This window comes from Bactrocera latifrons, unplaced genomic scaffold (genome assembly GCF_001853355.1).
Source record: "Bactrocera latifrons isolate USDA-ARS-PBARC rearing strain unplaced genomic scaffold, ASM185335v1 scaffold_149, whole genome shotgun sequence".
Lineage (NCBI taxonomy): Eukaryota > Metazoa > Arthropoda > Insecta > Diptera > Tephritidae > Bactrocera > Bactrocera latifrons.
In genome coordinates this window covers 517948-532251 of record NW_017534952.1, presented here as the reverse complement: position 1 = coordinate 532251, position 14304 = coordinate 517948, and the positions used below count along the sequence as shown (strand labels likewise).

General features: G+C 35.0%; 4 protein-coding genes across 10 annotated transcripts; 2 read left to right on the top strand and 2 right to left on the bottom strand.

The window, feature by feature from the left end:
• Positions 1-190: 190 nt before the first annotated feature.
• On the bottom strand, positions 191-3676 carry LOC108965813. 4 transcript variants are annotated; one of them, XM_018928465.1, is made up of 9 exons: positions 3402-3674; positions 3229-3337; positions 2692-2829; positions 2457-2636; positions 2194-2387; positions 2042-2133; positions 1529-1942; positions 1304-1466; positions 191-1191 (listed from the first exon to the last, which is right to left on the bottom strand). In XM_018928465.1, exons 2-9 carry the CDS (start codon positions 3253-3255, stop codon positions 477-479), a joined length of 1923 nt encoding a protein of 640 aa, XP_018784010.1. In that variant the 5' UTR covers positions 3256-3337; positions 3402-3674; the 3' UTR covers positions 191-476. The 4 variants fall into 4 exon arrangements, with proteins under 4 accessions (XP_018784010.1, XP_018784009.1, XP_018784011.1 ...); XM_018928464.1 differs by having other exon boundaries at positions 3229-3674; XM_018928466.1 differs by having other exon boundaries at positions 1529-1834; positions 3229-3674.
• A 197-nt stretch (positions 3677-3873) lies between these two features.
• On the bottom strand, positions 3874-5498 carry LOC108965812 (dnaJ homolog subfamily B member 11). The gene is made up of 3 exons (XM_018928463.1): positions 4533-5498; positions 4257-4467; positions 3874-4149 (listed from the first exon to the last, which is right to left on the bottom strand). Exons 1-3 carry the CDS (start codon positions 5331-5333, stop codon positions 4094-4096), a joined length of 1068 nt encoding a protein of 355 aa, XP_018784008.1. The 5' UTR covers positions 5334-5498; the 3' UTR covers positions 3874-4093.
• A 354-nt stretch (positions 5499-5852) lies between these two features.
• Positions 5853-14206, top strand: LOC108965807 (protein croquemort). 4 transcript variants are annotated; one of them, XM_018928446.1, is made up of 6 exons: positions 5853-6077; positions 12066-12317; positions 12390-12692; positions 12756-13555; positions 13622-13712; positions 13766-14206. In XM_018928446.1, exons 2-6 carry the CDS (start codon positions 12189-12191, stop codon positions 13916-13918), a joined length of 1476 nt encoding a protein of 491 aa, XP_018783991.1. In that variant the 5' UTR covers positions 5853-6077; positions 12066-12188; the 3' UTR covers positions 13919-14206. The 4 variants fall into 4 exon arrangements, with proteins under 4 accessions (XP_018783991.1, XP_018783995.1, XP_018783994.1 ...); XM_018928450.1 differs by lacking the exon at positions 5853-6077 and adding an exon at positions 6238-6334; XM_018928449.1 differs by lacking the exon at positions 5853-6077 and adding an exon at positions 9766-9915.
• On the top strand, positions 10452-12058 carry LOC108965808. Its single transcript, XM_018928451.1, has 2 exons — positions 10452-10718; positions 10793-12058. The coding sequence occupies exons 1-2, from the start codon at positions 10475-10477 to the stop codon at positions 10867-10869; spliced, it is 321 nt and encodes a 106-aa protein (XP_018783996.1). The 5' UTR covers positions 10452-10474; the 3' UTR covers positions 10870-12058.
• Positions 14207-14304: the final 98 nt, after the last annotated feature.

Sequence of the window (14304 nt, the reverse complement as noted above, 5' to 3'; positions counted from 1 at the left end):
CTAACGCAACAATCGAAAACTGAAATGGTTCTAATCGATGGTTTTAGGAAGATACTGATTCAAACTACGAGTTTCTTGATTCTCCTCTGAGGTTAGGAAGTTGAAGTTGGGTCGTGGTTGGTCATAAAATSATGACACCTCAAAATGTAAGCCGCATTCTCTACATGTAGTCAGTATGCATACACAATTCTTATTTGTTGGTTTTGTTTTTGGAAATTTATTTAGAAATCTTTACTTCATTAATGAATAATTATGACATTTCGATGCTTTGAGTATGCTTTCAAGCCCCGAGAGAGTTTCGAGCATTTACATAATATATATATATATATCGATGCGATGGCGTTTATGTATGTGAGTGTATTAATTTATATCTTATTTCAATTCATTACTGTACTGCCATTATGCATCTGCCAAGTGCGCCCGATCTCTCCGAAGCCAATAAATAATGGCGATCAGCGGCATATACGTTCCAGTATTTATTCGTATTTATCAAAATAACGTTTTTTTAGATCTGGCGGATACGTAACATAGATGTAATGCTCATTTTGGCCTATGTCATTCTGCATAAATTCTTGAATAGATGATGAAGCGCGTAGTGAATGCTGAGAGGCGCCGCTATTCCGATGGTGAGAGGTTAGGGGCCGTGGGTGGGTATTGTAATGCCGTCCTCCTCCAGCAGCCACACCCATGCTCGATTCGCTATCCAACGCTGTGACACCGGATGTCTGCAGACCTGCGGTGCTCGCGGACTTTGGTGCACCGCCGGAACTGTTCATCGTCTTGCCACCTACAGTTGTGACCGCTGTTGTGGCAATGGGTCTACTTGTATAGTCGCGTCGGTCTAAAATGTCCTGTTGGTAAACGTGACTCTGCGTCGGTGCATGTCGATGGTGTGGTGTTCCAGCCATGTCGGCCACCGTTGAAGTGCTTTGTGTATGGGACTCGGTTCTGTATCGTCTTGGACTGTGGCGATAATCGTATTGAAGTGGTTCGGGGTATAATTCGTGGACCGACTGTTGGTAATAGTATGGCTGAGCCACGTTCTGACGCATTCCACTGTACATACCGGTAGAGGTCATTGCCTGGTTCTGCTGCTGCTGCTGTTGGTGCGGGTGTTTTATTGCGCCTGATTGCTGATACCGTTGGTACATGTAATCGTGTTGATTTGTATTGATTGTCGTCTCTTCGGAACTGAAATAGACAACTTTTGCTTAATCACAAAGCATTCAAAGACAGTGTGTTGCTTGACTTAAAATTACATCACTTGTCGTCGGTGATTTGAGCAGACGCATTAATTACTTACTCAAATAATATCCAAATAATGTAGTAGCAAAAGCATACTCCAGTCGATAAAACGAAGATGAGTATTAACGTCAACCCCCAGGGAAATGTGCGAGAYTCAAGCGGACCGTCCTCCCAATAGCGTTCGCATGATAAATACCAACAAACGGCTCTATTCATTTCCTCTGAAATAGATATTATATTATATTATATCATGCACTCTAGATTAATAAATAATTTAGACAACCTTCCATTTCTTTAAACATCTGATCCGTCATAGTCAAAAGAAGGCCAGAGATGCAACTGCGAACTAAAAGCTCGCATTGCAATTTCAGTTTGCTAAGTTCCTCGGCCCTGCAACTGGGGCGTGTCTTCTGTATGTTTCCATTCTCGTTTTTGGGCGAGTTGCTATTGTCAGGTTGATTTGGACTTCCCTCATCCGCCTCATTGTGATCTTGTACCTTTGATCCTTTCTTTTTGGCTTTCTGACTTCGAGGGTGTGGTGGCGGTTGTGTATTGGCAGCCTTGTTGTGATCCGCAGTTGTGGAACTTCCTGTTGAATGTTCACCGTCAGCATGTCCCATTTTCATATTTTTTATTGGTTCATTGGCAATGATGGTGGTCGTCTTCTTGCTCTTTTCAGCAATAATTATATTTTCGACTATATTTTTTGGACAGGAAGTTTGATAGGGATTTCGGATGGGTTACCAATTGACAGTAGGATCTACATACATATACATATGTATGCACTATAACTTACCCGTGTCCTTAAATTTATTCTGACCAATTTTGTCTTGACATAATTGACGGCTTTGTACTTTAGACGCTCGTGTACCGCCTATAGATGAAGTCCTACGAGTTAAAAATAAAACTTTCAAACTCATAATTTTGAAAACGATTTATTCTTTTTACCTTAGTGGTATTAAACTCAAATATGGCGTATTCGCTTTAGCTAATGCCGAATTTTGACCCAGAGAATCGCCCCAAACTTCAATATCGGTGACGACATGCTGGTCGCTGGTGGTCAAGCTGGATGACTCCTCTGTTTGGAACACCTCGCATCGCATTATATCACAAAAATCCGCCAAACAGACGGCATCCTCGGCCTAATTATAGGAATGTAATTATGTAAACAACAATGTTCATATGTATAAAGGCTCAAGCTGTTTTCGAACCTCATTAATTATACTTTTGTGACGCGTCTCAAAGTGTAAGTCCAAAAATCTTTCTTGATAGAAGCTTTTACCACATAGGCGGCATGTCCACTGGGTTGGTCGGTCTCGTTTTTTGGCATCTTGGCATGGAGCAAAAACATCACGTAGCGGATGTAACGGACATTCTAATGGTAATTTCGCCTAAAAGTAGATAATTTCAGCAAACGTGTTCATATTGTTTACCAAATGTACTCACCGAATATTTATCCAATATGGGTGTCCACTTCGAACGCACTATTTTGCGTACTAAGCGACTGCTATCTTTGGAGCAAAGCAACTTTATTATTTGTGTTTGAGGCCATGGTATAAGCAGTAAAAAATAAATTAAAGTTATCTGCAAGAAAAGTGTGAATTAGCAATTAGTCCCTAGTTTAATACAACTAACTATAACTAAGCTGAAAGATTGAATTTAATTTTAATATTTCTCAGTTTTTGACATATACATATGTACAAATGATAATGCTGAGCCGGTTGTCAGTAATTTTTAGGTCACTGACGGTTGAAAAACAAGAGAAAATCGATAGCATGGTGGAGGGCGCCGCTGCTAAAAATAATAAACTAATAACAAGGATTACTGTAGTGTGAAAATGTAGAGGAAAATGTGAATATATGTATGTCTATTTTATTGTCTCACAGTTTGAGATGCTATAATTTAAATTTTCCATATTTACGTATGTATATATGTAAATACTCTATATATTGATTCATATACATATGTATGTATATCACTTACCTCTATATTAAAATATTTACGCGACATTCATAAGAATTACTTCACAAATTTGGCAGAAAATATAAAATGGTTGAAGTTTTTCAACTAACGGTATGGGTAAACCGTTCAGCTACATATTGCAAAAAAACAATTTTAAGTAATTTTGGAAAGTTTTTAAATGTAATATAACTCACTCCACTAATGAACCATTTTAAAAATAAAATCGCACTTAAATAAATATGTCTAACATTTTCCTCGGTTACATTAAGTCACAACGCGATTGCACCACAAGACCTGCTTTCATGTTCTAGATGATACTGATTGTTCGAAATTCGATTATCCTTTTCGTTTACCCTGTAAGTGTATAGGTATTCCTTGTTGGCGACAGTGATGCTAACATTACAAAATCTCCCCTATCCTGGACTTTGTTTCTTTTCTCCCGGAAACCGTGTTGCATTTAATGTTGACGTTAATACGTAGATATGTATACACCGAGTTATCTTGTAAATTAATTTTTCAGATAAATTTTGTTATATTATTTACTACTACCGAAAGCATACATTTAGGAGCATACGTACAAGTATGTTGAGAAAATTTATATATGAAAGATTGCATTTTCTTTTACTTACCGTTTAAATTACTAAAACAACCATTTAAACAAAAATGTTATATTTCGTCGCATGTATGTAGCATCATTTGGTATTTTGTAATAACTTAAAATTTAATTTCATTATTTCAATTGAATCTATTTAATCCGACGTTAAAAAATAACTTAATTTTAAAGTTCAAAATATATGTTACAATTTAAATATTACTAGTTCACTTGTCTAAAAAAATTTTAGATAAGAAATTCTTTAAATAACTAAAAATTATCAGTGAATTAATTTCACAGCCCGTTGTACACCCTGTTAATGGACGCCTGATCAAGTATTTTTTTAAGATCTGAAATAAGAATTTATGTATATACATATGTATATTAGGCAGACGTACAAAATTTTATTATTATACGCCCTTTAATTTAGAGGAAATTTTATTTCTAAAACACCTACCTTCTTTTTCGGCATCGGTCAACTCTTTTTTTGGAAACTCCACATCGAATGTAATGTAAAGATTGCCTTGTAAATTATTATTTTCATAATTTGGCATACCTTCACCCTTCTTACGAATCCGTGCACCTGGCCACGTTATTTTTTCTCGAGTAATGCTCACAGCATGTCCATCTAAATGGGTGATGTTCATAGTAAATCCAATAAGCGCATCCTTAATTAGAGAGACATTTATTATAAATCATCTGAATGTATGTGTCAATATAATTGCGAACCTACCTGTAAACTTATTGTAACGTTTGTGTACAAATCATCACCTTTTCTTTGGAAACTCTTATGCGGAGTTTGCATAATTTTAATTATAAGATCACCGGGCTCTCCATCCAAGTGGGGCTCACCTTCGGCAACAAAACGTGTTTCTTGCCCATCTACCATACCTGCTTCAACTTCAACTTCTAATGTACGCTCCTCATTGACAAGTTTAACGTTTGGACATTCATCACATACCGTTTGCTGTATCATTTGGAAACGGCCGGGACCCAAATTACGAGTTACCATTTCTTGACGGCAGTTACACTTACGTGTACCGGTAGCCGGTTTTAGCACCGGCTTGTTTCGAACAATTTCTACAAAGTTGCCAGAATACAACTCTTCCAAAGTCACATATAAGTTCATTACAATATTGGCTCCGCGAGCTGTTTGATGTTCATGTGGATCGCCGTTACCAAAGTGAAAACCAAAATCACCAAAGAAACTGGCGAAAGGATCTGCTCCATGATCCATCATTCCATCTTTTTTAAGACATTCCTCGCCACATCGATCATATGTTTTTCTTTTGTCCGGATCGGATAGTACTTCATACGCCGCACCCAAATCTTGAAATTTCTCAGAAGCGGACGGATCATCCTTGTTTTTGTCTGGATGCAGTTCTTTTGCAAGTTTTCTGTATGCTTTTTTAATTTCATTTGTTGAGGCCGACTTTTTTACATTAAGAATTTTGTAGAAATCTCGACCCGCAAAGGCGACACTTAACAGGCACAATGCAATTTGCACCACCAAGATAAAGGCTAAAGTTCTCATCGTTAAAATTTCACGTACTCACTTATTTAATGTAGTTACTTATTTTCATAATTTATAAGATTTGATTTAATTCTTATCTTCGAACTTTGCTGGCAAATGTGCGAATTATATTGATACACTAACAATACTTTAGTGTGCGTGTTCGTGGTTAGCGCTGATTGGTTACAGCTCTGCTGTCAAAAACGTAGAGATGCTACCAGTATCGAATTTAATATYGTAAATTAAATAATTGACAAAAATATACTATTCACGATATTGGCTGAAATTCTTCATCGATTACAAAAACAATAAACAAATACATCAGTAAAAAATAAAACTAGATTTGCGTTAACCGTGACAAGACATATACATATAATTAATTCTTATCTTATAGTTAAAACCGGCATACGCCTAAGCATATTTATTTTTAATAGAAATAAATTGTCAATATGAGAATATACTAAAAATCTTTTAGTGGAGACCTTTTCGTATTGCTTACGAATCAGTTTCACCATGGTGAATGGTTTATTTTTGTTGTTAGYCGTTTAGATTGTGTTTGCTAGTTTTCCGCGAAGTGGGCTTATTTATGAAGGTTTAAGAAATATTAGTGTTCATTCTACGATCTATCATTGAGAACCGAGCAATAATTTGTTTAATAAGTGTAGTATGGGATAAAAATAAGAATTGTTGAAGCAGTTGTCATCACATATAACAATGAGAATTAATAGATAACAAATTGCAAATCCTGATTGTTTACCTAATAATGTAGGTACCATATRCATATATAATATTATAATTGAAATATTGTGGGACATATGCATGTATGTATGAGTGAACTTATCCGCAATACCTAGGCTGCAACAATAGCTGAGTATTGCAGGTAATGGCCAAGTTACTATTTGAGGTCAAATATATTCTTTTAGCCATGATAAAGTAAAGTGTATGTAGAAACAGTGAAAATACAGTGGAGTCGACATTATTTAAAAACCTTCTGATATAGTATAGCTTTAGATTAGAGYAATGTACGTAAGTTCATCTTATTAGTCATATTTAACTGCTGGTAATGTTAAAAATTATTTATAATTTCTTTTGAGTTAATTATATCGCAGTTTTCTTGTCAATAATGTATTATGTATTGGAATTTCACAGCAGTTGTTATTTAGGTTCATATATATATGTATGTATTTGTCCTCAAAATGTAATAAATGGTATGTGTGTTAGTATGTATATGTTCTAGCTTTTTCCCTTCATGACTAATCGTTATAAGTATGGCGTTGTTAAATAATTTTAATACCACATACATTTGCATATATACATCCATATAAAAAGCGATAATTAAATTTGTAGTTGAAACTACTACAAGGATCACGGTACAATGACAGAACAGACTTTTTTATATCTGGCCGAGGAGTGTCAAATCGAACCTCCTCCTCAACATTCAAAAGTATGCAATGATATCTGCACATACAGTTAGTAAACTGTAAATTTTATAATACCGTTATTCCTCAAAAAAGAATAACAAATTTATATAAATATGCATATGTACCTACATACATATGTACACATATGGTCAAAATAATAAGTACATACGCCAGGGTAGCATTCAATGAATAATATATTTTCCTTTATTCATGTTTAAAGTGAAGTAATATCATATTTCATTTCATATATGACTTAAATAATATAAAGATATTTGTTAATATTAATGTTTGATAATAGTTGAAATAGAAACATAAATTTCTTGCAAGTAATAAAAAGACTAAGAAAATTGCTAGACAAAATAATAAGTACATCACGTATCTGTGAATGAAAATATGYATTAGTTTGAGTTTTCTGTCTCCTATTTGACTTTTATTTACTTCTTTCATCAGTACCTAGTATATCTGCCAAWATTTTCAATTCCTTTTTAGATTCGTTTTGGCATACTGGAGATAAGTTTCGGCGCGTATCAATTGTAATCTCATACCAGGTTTTTCAACAAAATTCTCTAACGGATCCTTATTTTGGAACGATGGTTCCCAAACTGTTGATTTAGTCGGGAGATTGAATTGGCCATTTAAAAGAACACCCACCATTGTCCTGGAACCAATCTTTTACCAACATCGAGGTTTGATTAGGATCCGTCACTGTTTTTTGTAGACTTTGAATACAATTCTTTGCCTTTCGGAYGACTAACATTCCGTCAGGCATCATTTCGCAACAAATTAATTTTTCTTTCGTCGCTCAACAAGATATTGCGCCCACTTTTTCTCACCACTTAGCCCGGACCAATTTGCATTATTTTTTGCGAATTGTAATCTTATCTTCAATTAAAGGTAAATTAGCTCGATGCAACCTTCGTAGGGCCATTAGGAAAGATATTATGCTACCAATATCGGCTAATATTATCCTTGAAGATATCAATGGGTAATTTTTACCAAGAGTGACGATACGGTTGTCCGTTGTTGTTGATGTATTTTTGGGTCGACGGCGAGTTTCAGCATTCTTTTAATATACTTAGGGCATTCTGCACGAAATACAATGAACGGCCTAAGGTTTTAGCGATATTCCTAAGTCTTTGGCCCTCTTTTATGAGATTTAAGACGTTGTACTTTTCCTTCGTCCTGCAATGCTTTTATCTACCAATCAATAATTTTTTTAGTTTTTAATGAGTGTTAAACATGGAGCTATACAACCTGAGGGGCAAACCATTACAATAAATCCTCCGATTTGATGAAAATCTTAAAATAATTAACAATTTACTTAGAAACACGAACATCAACAATCAATTGCCACGCCCATTACAAACAGTGGGTTCAGTATTTCCTTTTCACTGTAAAAAGTACGGCCATATTGAATTTAATAAAATCAACCCATAGTTGCATTCGTGTACTTCATCAAACATTTAAAATTCCATCATGACTGCAGCCTAAAGGAATGTACTTTCATTTTAACCATATGTGTATATCTTATATCCCACTTCATATAAACCGACAAAACAATGAATGTAAGTATTAGGGTGCTTCAAACAAATTTTTTTTTTAATTTTTTTTCAACTCTTACCCCCTCAAATGTTAGTGATTGACAAACAAAAAATCCTCCCTCAAGCCAGGCGCGGTAGCTTAACTCTAAGGGGTCGCTATTTTGTTTTTATATTTCCATACTTTTAATATAGGAATTTTCGTTTTTTCATTCATTCACTATATATGCTGCTATAATGGTCCAATCTGACTAATTTTGTTTTGCACAATAACCGATACTAAACTTTGTATCTACATAAATATATATACTTGTATACTTGAAACGTGTATGACTAGCATCAAAAGAAAACAAGAAAAAACGTTAACTTCGGTTGCACCGAAGCTAAATACCCTTCACAGGTGCATTTATGTTACTAACTATGTGTTCAGTTTGTATGGAAGCTATATGCTATAGTAATCCGTTTTGAACAATTTTTTTTTGGAGATTATATTACCTTAAGTAGTAATCCATGCCAAGTTTTCCATACAAGAACTTGATTCCGATCGTTCAGTTTTTATGGCAGCTATATGATATAGTGGTCCGATATCGGCAGTTCCGACAAATGAGCAGCTTCTTGAAGAGAAAATGACGTTTGCAAAATTTCAAAACGATATCTTAAAAACTGAGGGACTAGTTCGTATATATACAGACAGACGGACATGGCTAAATCGATTCAGAACGACATACTGATCATTTACATATATATGTGTATATACTTTATAGAGTATATCCGACCCTTCCTTCTTGGGGTTACAAACWTCGTGACAAACTTAATATACCCTGTTCATGGTATAACAACACATAGAATATATGTACATATGTACATATTTATGCTTGCATCGTATTAATTAAATTCCACCAATAAGACATTCAAAGTTTAAAAAATATCTGCAGTTTTATTATATCGAATTCAATTCTATCTAAAATAGCATACCAATTGTTCATACCAATGCGTTCTCGTTGAATACAGTTTGAAGTTATTTAGAATTAGCGATAACGCCGTATCAGCAGGCCTTTGATTAGCTGCTAAATGTAATTGGATTCGAGGGAGGCACTTATAAAAGAGATTAGTGGTTAAATGTAGTTTAGTTTTCAATTTAATCTGCTTTGAATGTGTATTGTTGCAATCCACCAATTAACTGTACATTTTTGCGACATATGTATATTTACTATATACACACACTTATTCATTAGGTAGATCGGTAAATACCAAAATAGACTACACAAACTTGTTGGATCACCTAACGTTACATCCTATAAGTTATTAAGTTCTTTTAAATTTAGTTACTCTYACATAATTATAAATTGTACATGCATAACTCATTTGTATATACACACGTATGCATGTCTGCATATGTTAGCAACAACATATTTAACAGCGAGAGTTTTTGTCACTCCTTTTGTGTGACTCCATCGCAAATTTAATATTAGCTTAAGATTAATAAAATAATAGTCTACTTCTGACCACCAAGGCGACARGTTTTGATTTTCTTACTCTTCTTTCAATTAAATTTGGACTTTGTAATKTCTCAGTTAAATCATTGTTGTTTCGTTGAACTAACGCGCTTGGGGAAAAACTTTTCCTAATCCTACACTTTATATAGTATGTATATAAATAGATGACTGTGCAACCGGGTAACTACTTAAAAATTAACTAACTCGTTCTATAGAGTATAGTATAAAAGATTCTCATTCAGTGCGGTTTTTCTATTGAGATATAAGATTTAGTAAATATTTATTTTTAAAGCGTGGTTGCTATAAAATAGTTTTCTGACATGGATTAGTATCGAAATGTTTTCGGTGCTTCCATCTAGTAAAATGAACCAATTCTTTTGAAAATAAGAGACGCGCGGTTGTTCTGTGCCTGACGTAGCGGACGGACGCCACTTCTTTTGTGTCCTCCGTTGACCATCTAACATTTTTGCAGTTCAATTTACACTATGTCGTCTCTAGATTAGTTACCAAAGTATACATTAAGGGAAACAAGCACCAAGAAGTTGTAAATAAATAAATGTATTTTGCTAAGTTGGTAGGACTGTCTTTAATTACTATATATGAGCGCGATCTGACAACCAGTTTGTTTACAACAGCTGCTTAAGTCGGTACGGTACACCTCAGTAGTGCGTTGCGATTGTTAAATTGCGTGTGCGGAATCATTGCGAATGTTGAAAAAGCTTCAGTTTTATCAAAAAAGAGTCTACCTGGGCTTAAACGCCTTCAAAAACGATCGAGAGATGGTTGAAGACATTCCTMATTCTGGACACCCTTCGATCTCTTCAACTGATGAAAGTAATAAAGAAGTGAAGGATATAGTGCGTGAAAATCGTCAGGCGATTGTTAGAAAGATGGCAAGAGRRCTCGACATCTCCGGCGAGTTCGTACAAATGATTTTTATGAATATTTTGGGTATGAAACACATTCTTGCTCGACTCGTTCCGATAAATCTGTTCTTTTTGGTTCAATAATAGTACCATAAACAGGTCTCCTTGGTCTAAAAACGCTATGGTATTCATCCACCGATCAATCACCGCATTCACCAGACTTGGCACTGAGTTAGTTTTTCCTATTCCTCAAACTGAAAATGCCGCTCCATGGAACCCGTTTACAGTCGATCGAGAGATAAAACAAAATTCGTTGAAGGAGCTGAAGGCCATCCTAAAAAGTGCTTATGAAAAGTGTTTCCAGGACTAAAAATTGTTGGCATCAGTATAATGTACTGGTGGGAATTACTTTGAAGACGGTAAAATAAATATTGATGAATATTAAACAATTTGCGTTTTATTCGCAATTTCCGGGTACTTTTTCGTCACAATGTACTATAATACACAACTACGAGTATATTCACATTACGTATATGTGTATTTGTGAACACAATGATAATTAGTGATTGGACGTAAGAATGCATGAACTTAGAGAGTGTGTGTGTGTGCGTGAATACATTCGATTAAAGTTCATATTTTCTGTTATTTATTTTGTGTGGAATGCCAATCGTAATGGCTTTGTTTGCAACTTCTCAAATGGCTTATCGCTCTTTAGTTGCTTCACAAYTAAAAAATGTGTTTCGTTTACCCATAATAAAATTATTGAAACTCCATTGAGATCACTCGTTAAACAAGCACTTATCCTCACTTGCACACTGTTATATCCATGGGATAATCATATTTTTCGATTCGGTTGTTCCTTTTGATATGCCAATTCACTTGCATATGTGGATGTACATATGCTATAAAGTTTTACTTAAATTGCCAATTGCGGTTGATAAGACAAAAATCATAATTTACTTGCCACAATATTTATATACCACACTTAACCTATTGATTTATGATGTTGTGTATGCGAATGCATTTTTATTCATTTAGTATTTGAGGAGACCTTTGGGCACACTTTTGGCATGGAAGAGTACCCACAAATCTTATTAAATTGTTAATCTCAAATTTTGCCCCGCTGCATTGATCTCATAACTGTTTCATAATTAGAAGTTTTATTAATTTTAAAAAATATCAAAACCTCACGCGCCGATAACATCAAAAAGTTAGCTCTGTTACAAAGTAACTAAACAACAGTTAGCTCTGTTATCTCTGTTAACTTTTTGTTATTATTGCGATAATTTTTTATCGGATTTATTTTATTACAAACCAACAGAACTCGCACCGTTTTCATAATATTCTGTAGTAAAAATTCTGATTAAGGGTTCTATAATGGTCTTAAAAAAAGAATTTAGCTTTATTAAAATGTCCTATAACTTTTTTCCAGTAAGAGCCAGAGCTGAGTGGACGCACTCTGAATTTTTCTCTTCGCTTAACCAAAATAATCTACTGCTTGTGAAGAAATTTTTTTTAAGTCTGGGATAGTTTAAAGAAAAAATTAAAAAATAAAATGTGTTGTGAAGCTTGTAGCGTCACTCAGCGAAAAGGATGGGTTTTTGGCTTTGGCACTTTCTTCACCGCTATCGGCATCGCTCTGCTTATATTTTGGAACGGCATCGCAGATAATATTATGAAAAAAGTTAGTATGCGTTTTAAAAGATATAAGAGAACATCACAAATTAATATATTTYATGTTTTGAAATACTTTCAGAATTTGGTAATTAAAGCTGGTACAGAAGGCTATAATAATTGGGTGGAAGCACCCATTCCAATTTATTTGGAATTTCATCTGTTTAACTGGAGTAATCCTGACGAGATAAGAAACCCGAATGTCAAACCGCATTTTGTGGAAATGGGACCATATGTTTTTCTTGAGAAGCACTTGAAGCAAAATATTACGTTTTTCGAAAACAATACAGTGTCATACTTTCAAAAGCGAACCTGGTTTTTCGATGAGCAGCGATCTAGTGGTTCTTTGGATGACATGGTAACAGCTGCTCATGTGATTACAGCGGTAAGTGGAAGGAAAGCCAATTGGTCATCGYGGATCTAGGTAAATTGTGTTTCTTTGTTGTAGACTGTTGCTGATCAGATGAGACATAGAAACAAAATGATCAAAAAAGCGGTTAATTTCATGCTGAATCATGAGGGCGGCGAGCTGTACACAACAAAAACAGTGCGCGAGTGGATCTTTGAAGGATACAAGGATAGGCTTATCGATTTTTTAAACCTTTTCAATACAACAAAAATAAAGATACCATACACTCGCTTTGGTTGGTTAGTTGACCGCAATGGTTCGGCCGAATATGACGGTCTATTCACAATACATACTGGTGTCGATGATATGGCTAATTTGGGTCGCTTGACACATTGGAATATGAAGAATGAGACTGACTTTTATGATGCACCATGTGGCACCGTTAATGGCAGCACCGGCGATTTATTCCCACCGCATTTAAGTTCTAAGCAAGAAATCACGATCTTTGCGACTGATGCGTGCCGTTACTTGAACTTGGCGCCAAATGGTACTGTAGAAAAATACGGCATWACAGCATATAATTGGGTAGGAACGACGGAGACGCTTGATTCTGGTGAAAATTATCCAAATCAGAAATGTTTTTGCGACCCGAACGTCGAAGAATGCCCGAAAACCGGCGTTGTGGAGTGTAAAAAATGCCGGAATAATGCACCAATTTATGCCTCTTTTCCACACTTTCATTTGGCTGATCGTAGCTATCTAGACGCAATATCAGGGTTAGAACCGGACTCGAATAAGCACAGTTTTAACTTAGCAATAGAACCAACCACTGGCATACCGCTGCAAGTAAATGGACGTCTACAAATCAACATGATGATCGAACCTGATAATGACTTCGAGTAAGTTTGTGTGATATACGCGTTTTTAAGTGYATGTGTATATTGTATAAATGTATGTGTTTTTAGCATTTATCGTGGTCTACCCAAATTTCTGATGCCCATGTTTTGGTTCAATCAAATAGCTGTATTAGATGAGAAATTAGCCAGCCGAACGAAGGTAAGAATCTGCACCAAGTACGTCGCTTAAAGTAGACATATTTGCCATTTCAGCTTGTTATGAATTTGGGAGATTATGGGTTCTATACCGGAATTGTTTTAATAACAATTGGAGCCATATTCTTTATTGTTGCTATAGTTTTGACATTGACTAAGCGATGGAAACGCACACCGATTGATGATGATGAGGACATGCTTACGACATAGGTAGTCGATTATCAAAAGTATAAATTAAATGAAAAACTGGTATAACTAGTTTTATAGTATCTTCTATTGTACAAAGTCATGTTAACAGGAGCCAAAGTGGCAGCAGTTATTCCGGCTGCGAAAACGTCTGTGAATATATGCATGCTATACTTATAACAATTAACTTTGCAATTATATTAAATCGGCTGCATTTCTATTTATACTTGTAGAACTTTAAATTATGTTTTAGAAAACGCTGAGTTATGGTTATATATTTTTTTAATATGCAATAAATATTATATGATGTTATATATCGTTTATATGAGACGGAACAAATGCATGCTGTAATTTACTCAATCTCACTTGGTGGTTGGTGACTTAATGATGTAGATTCGAACCGTTGCCTA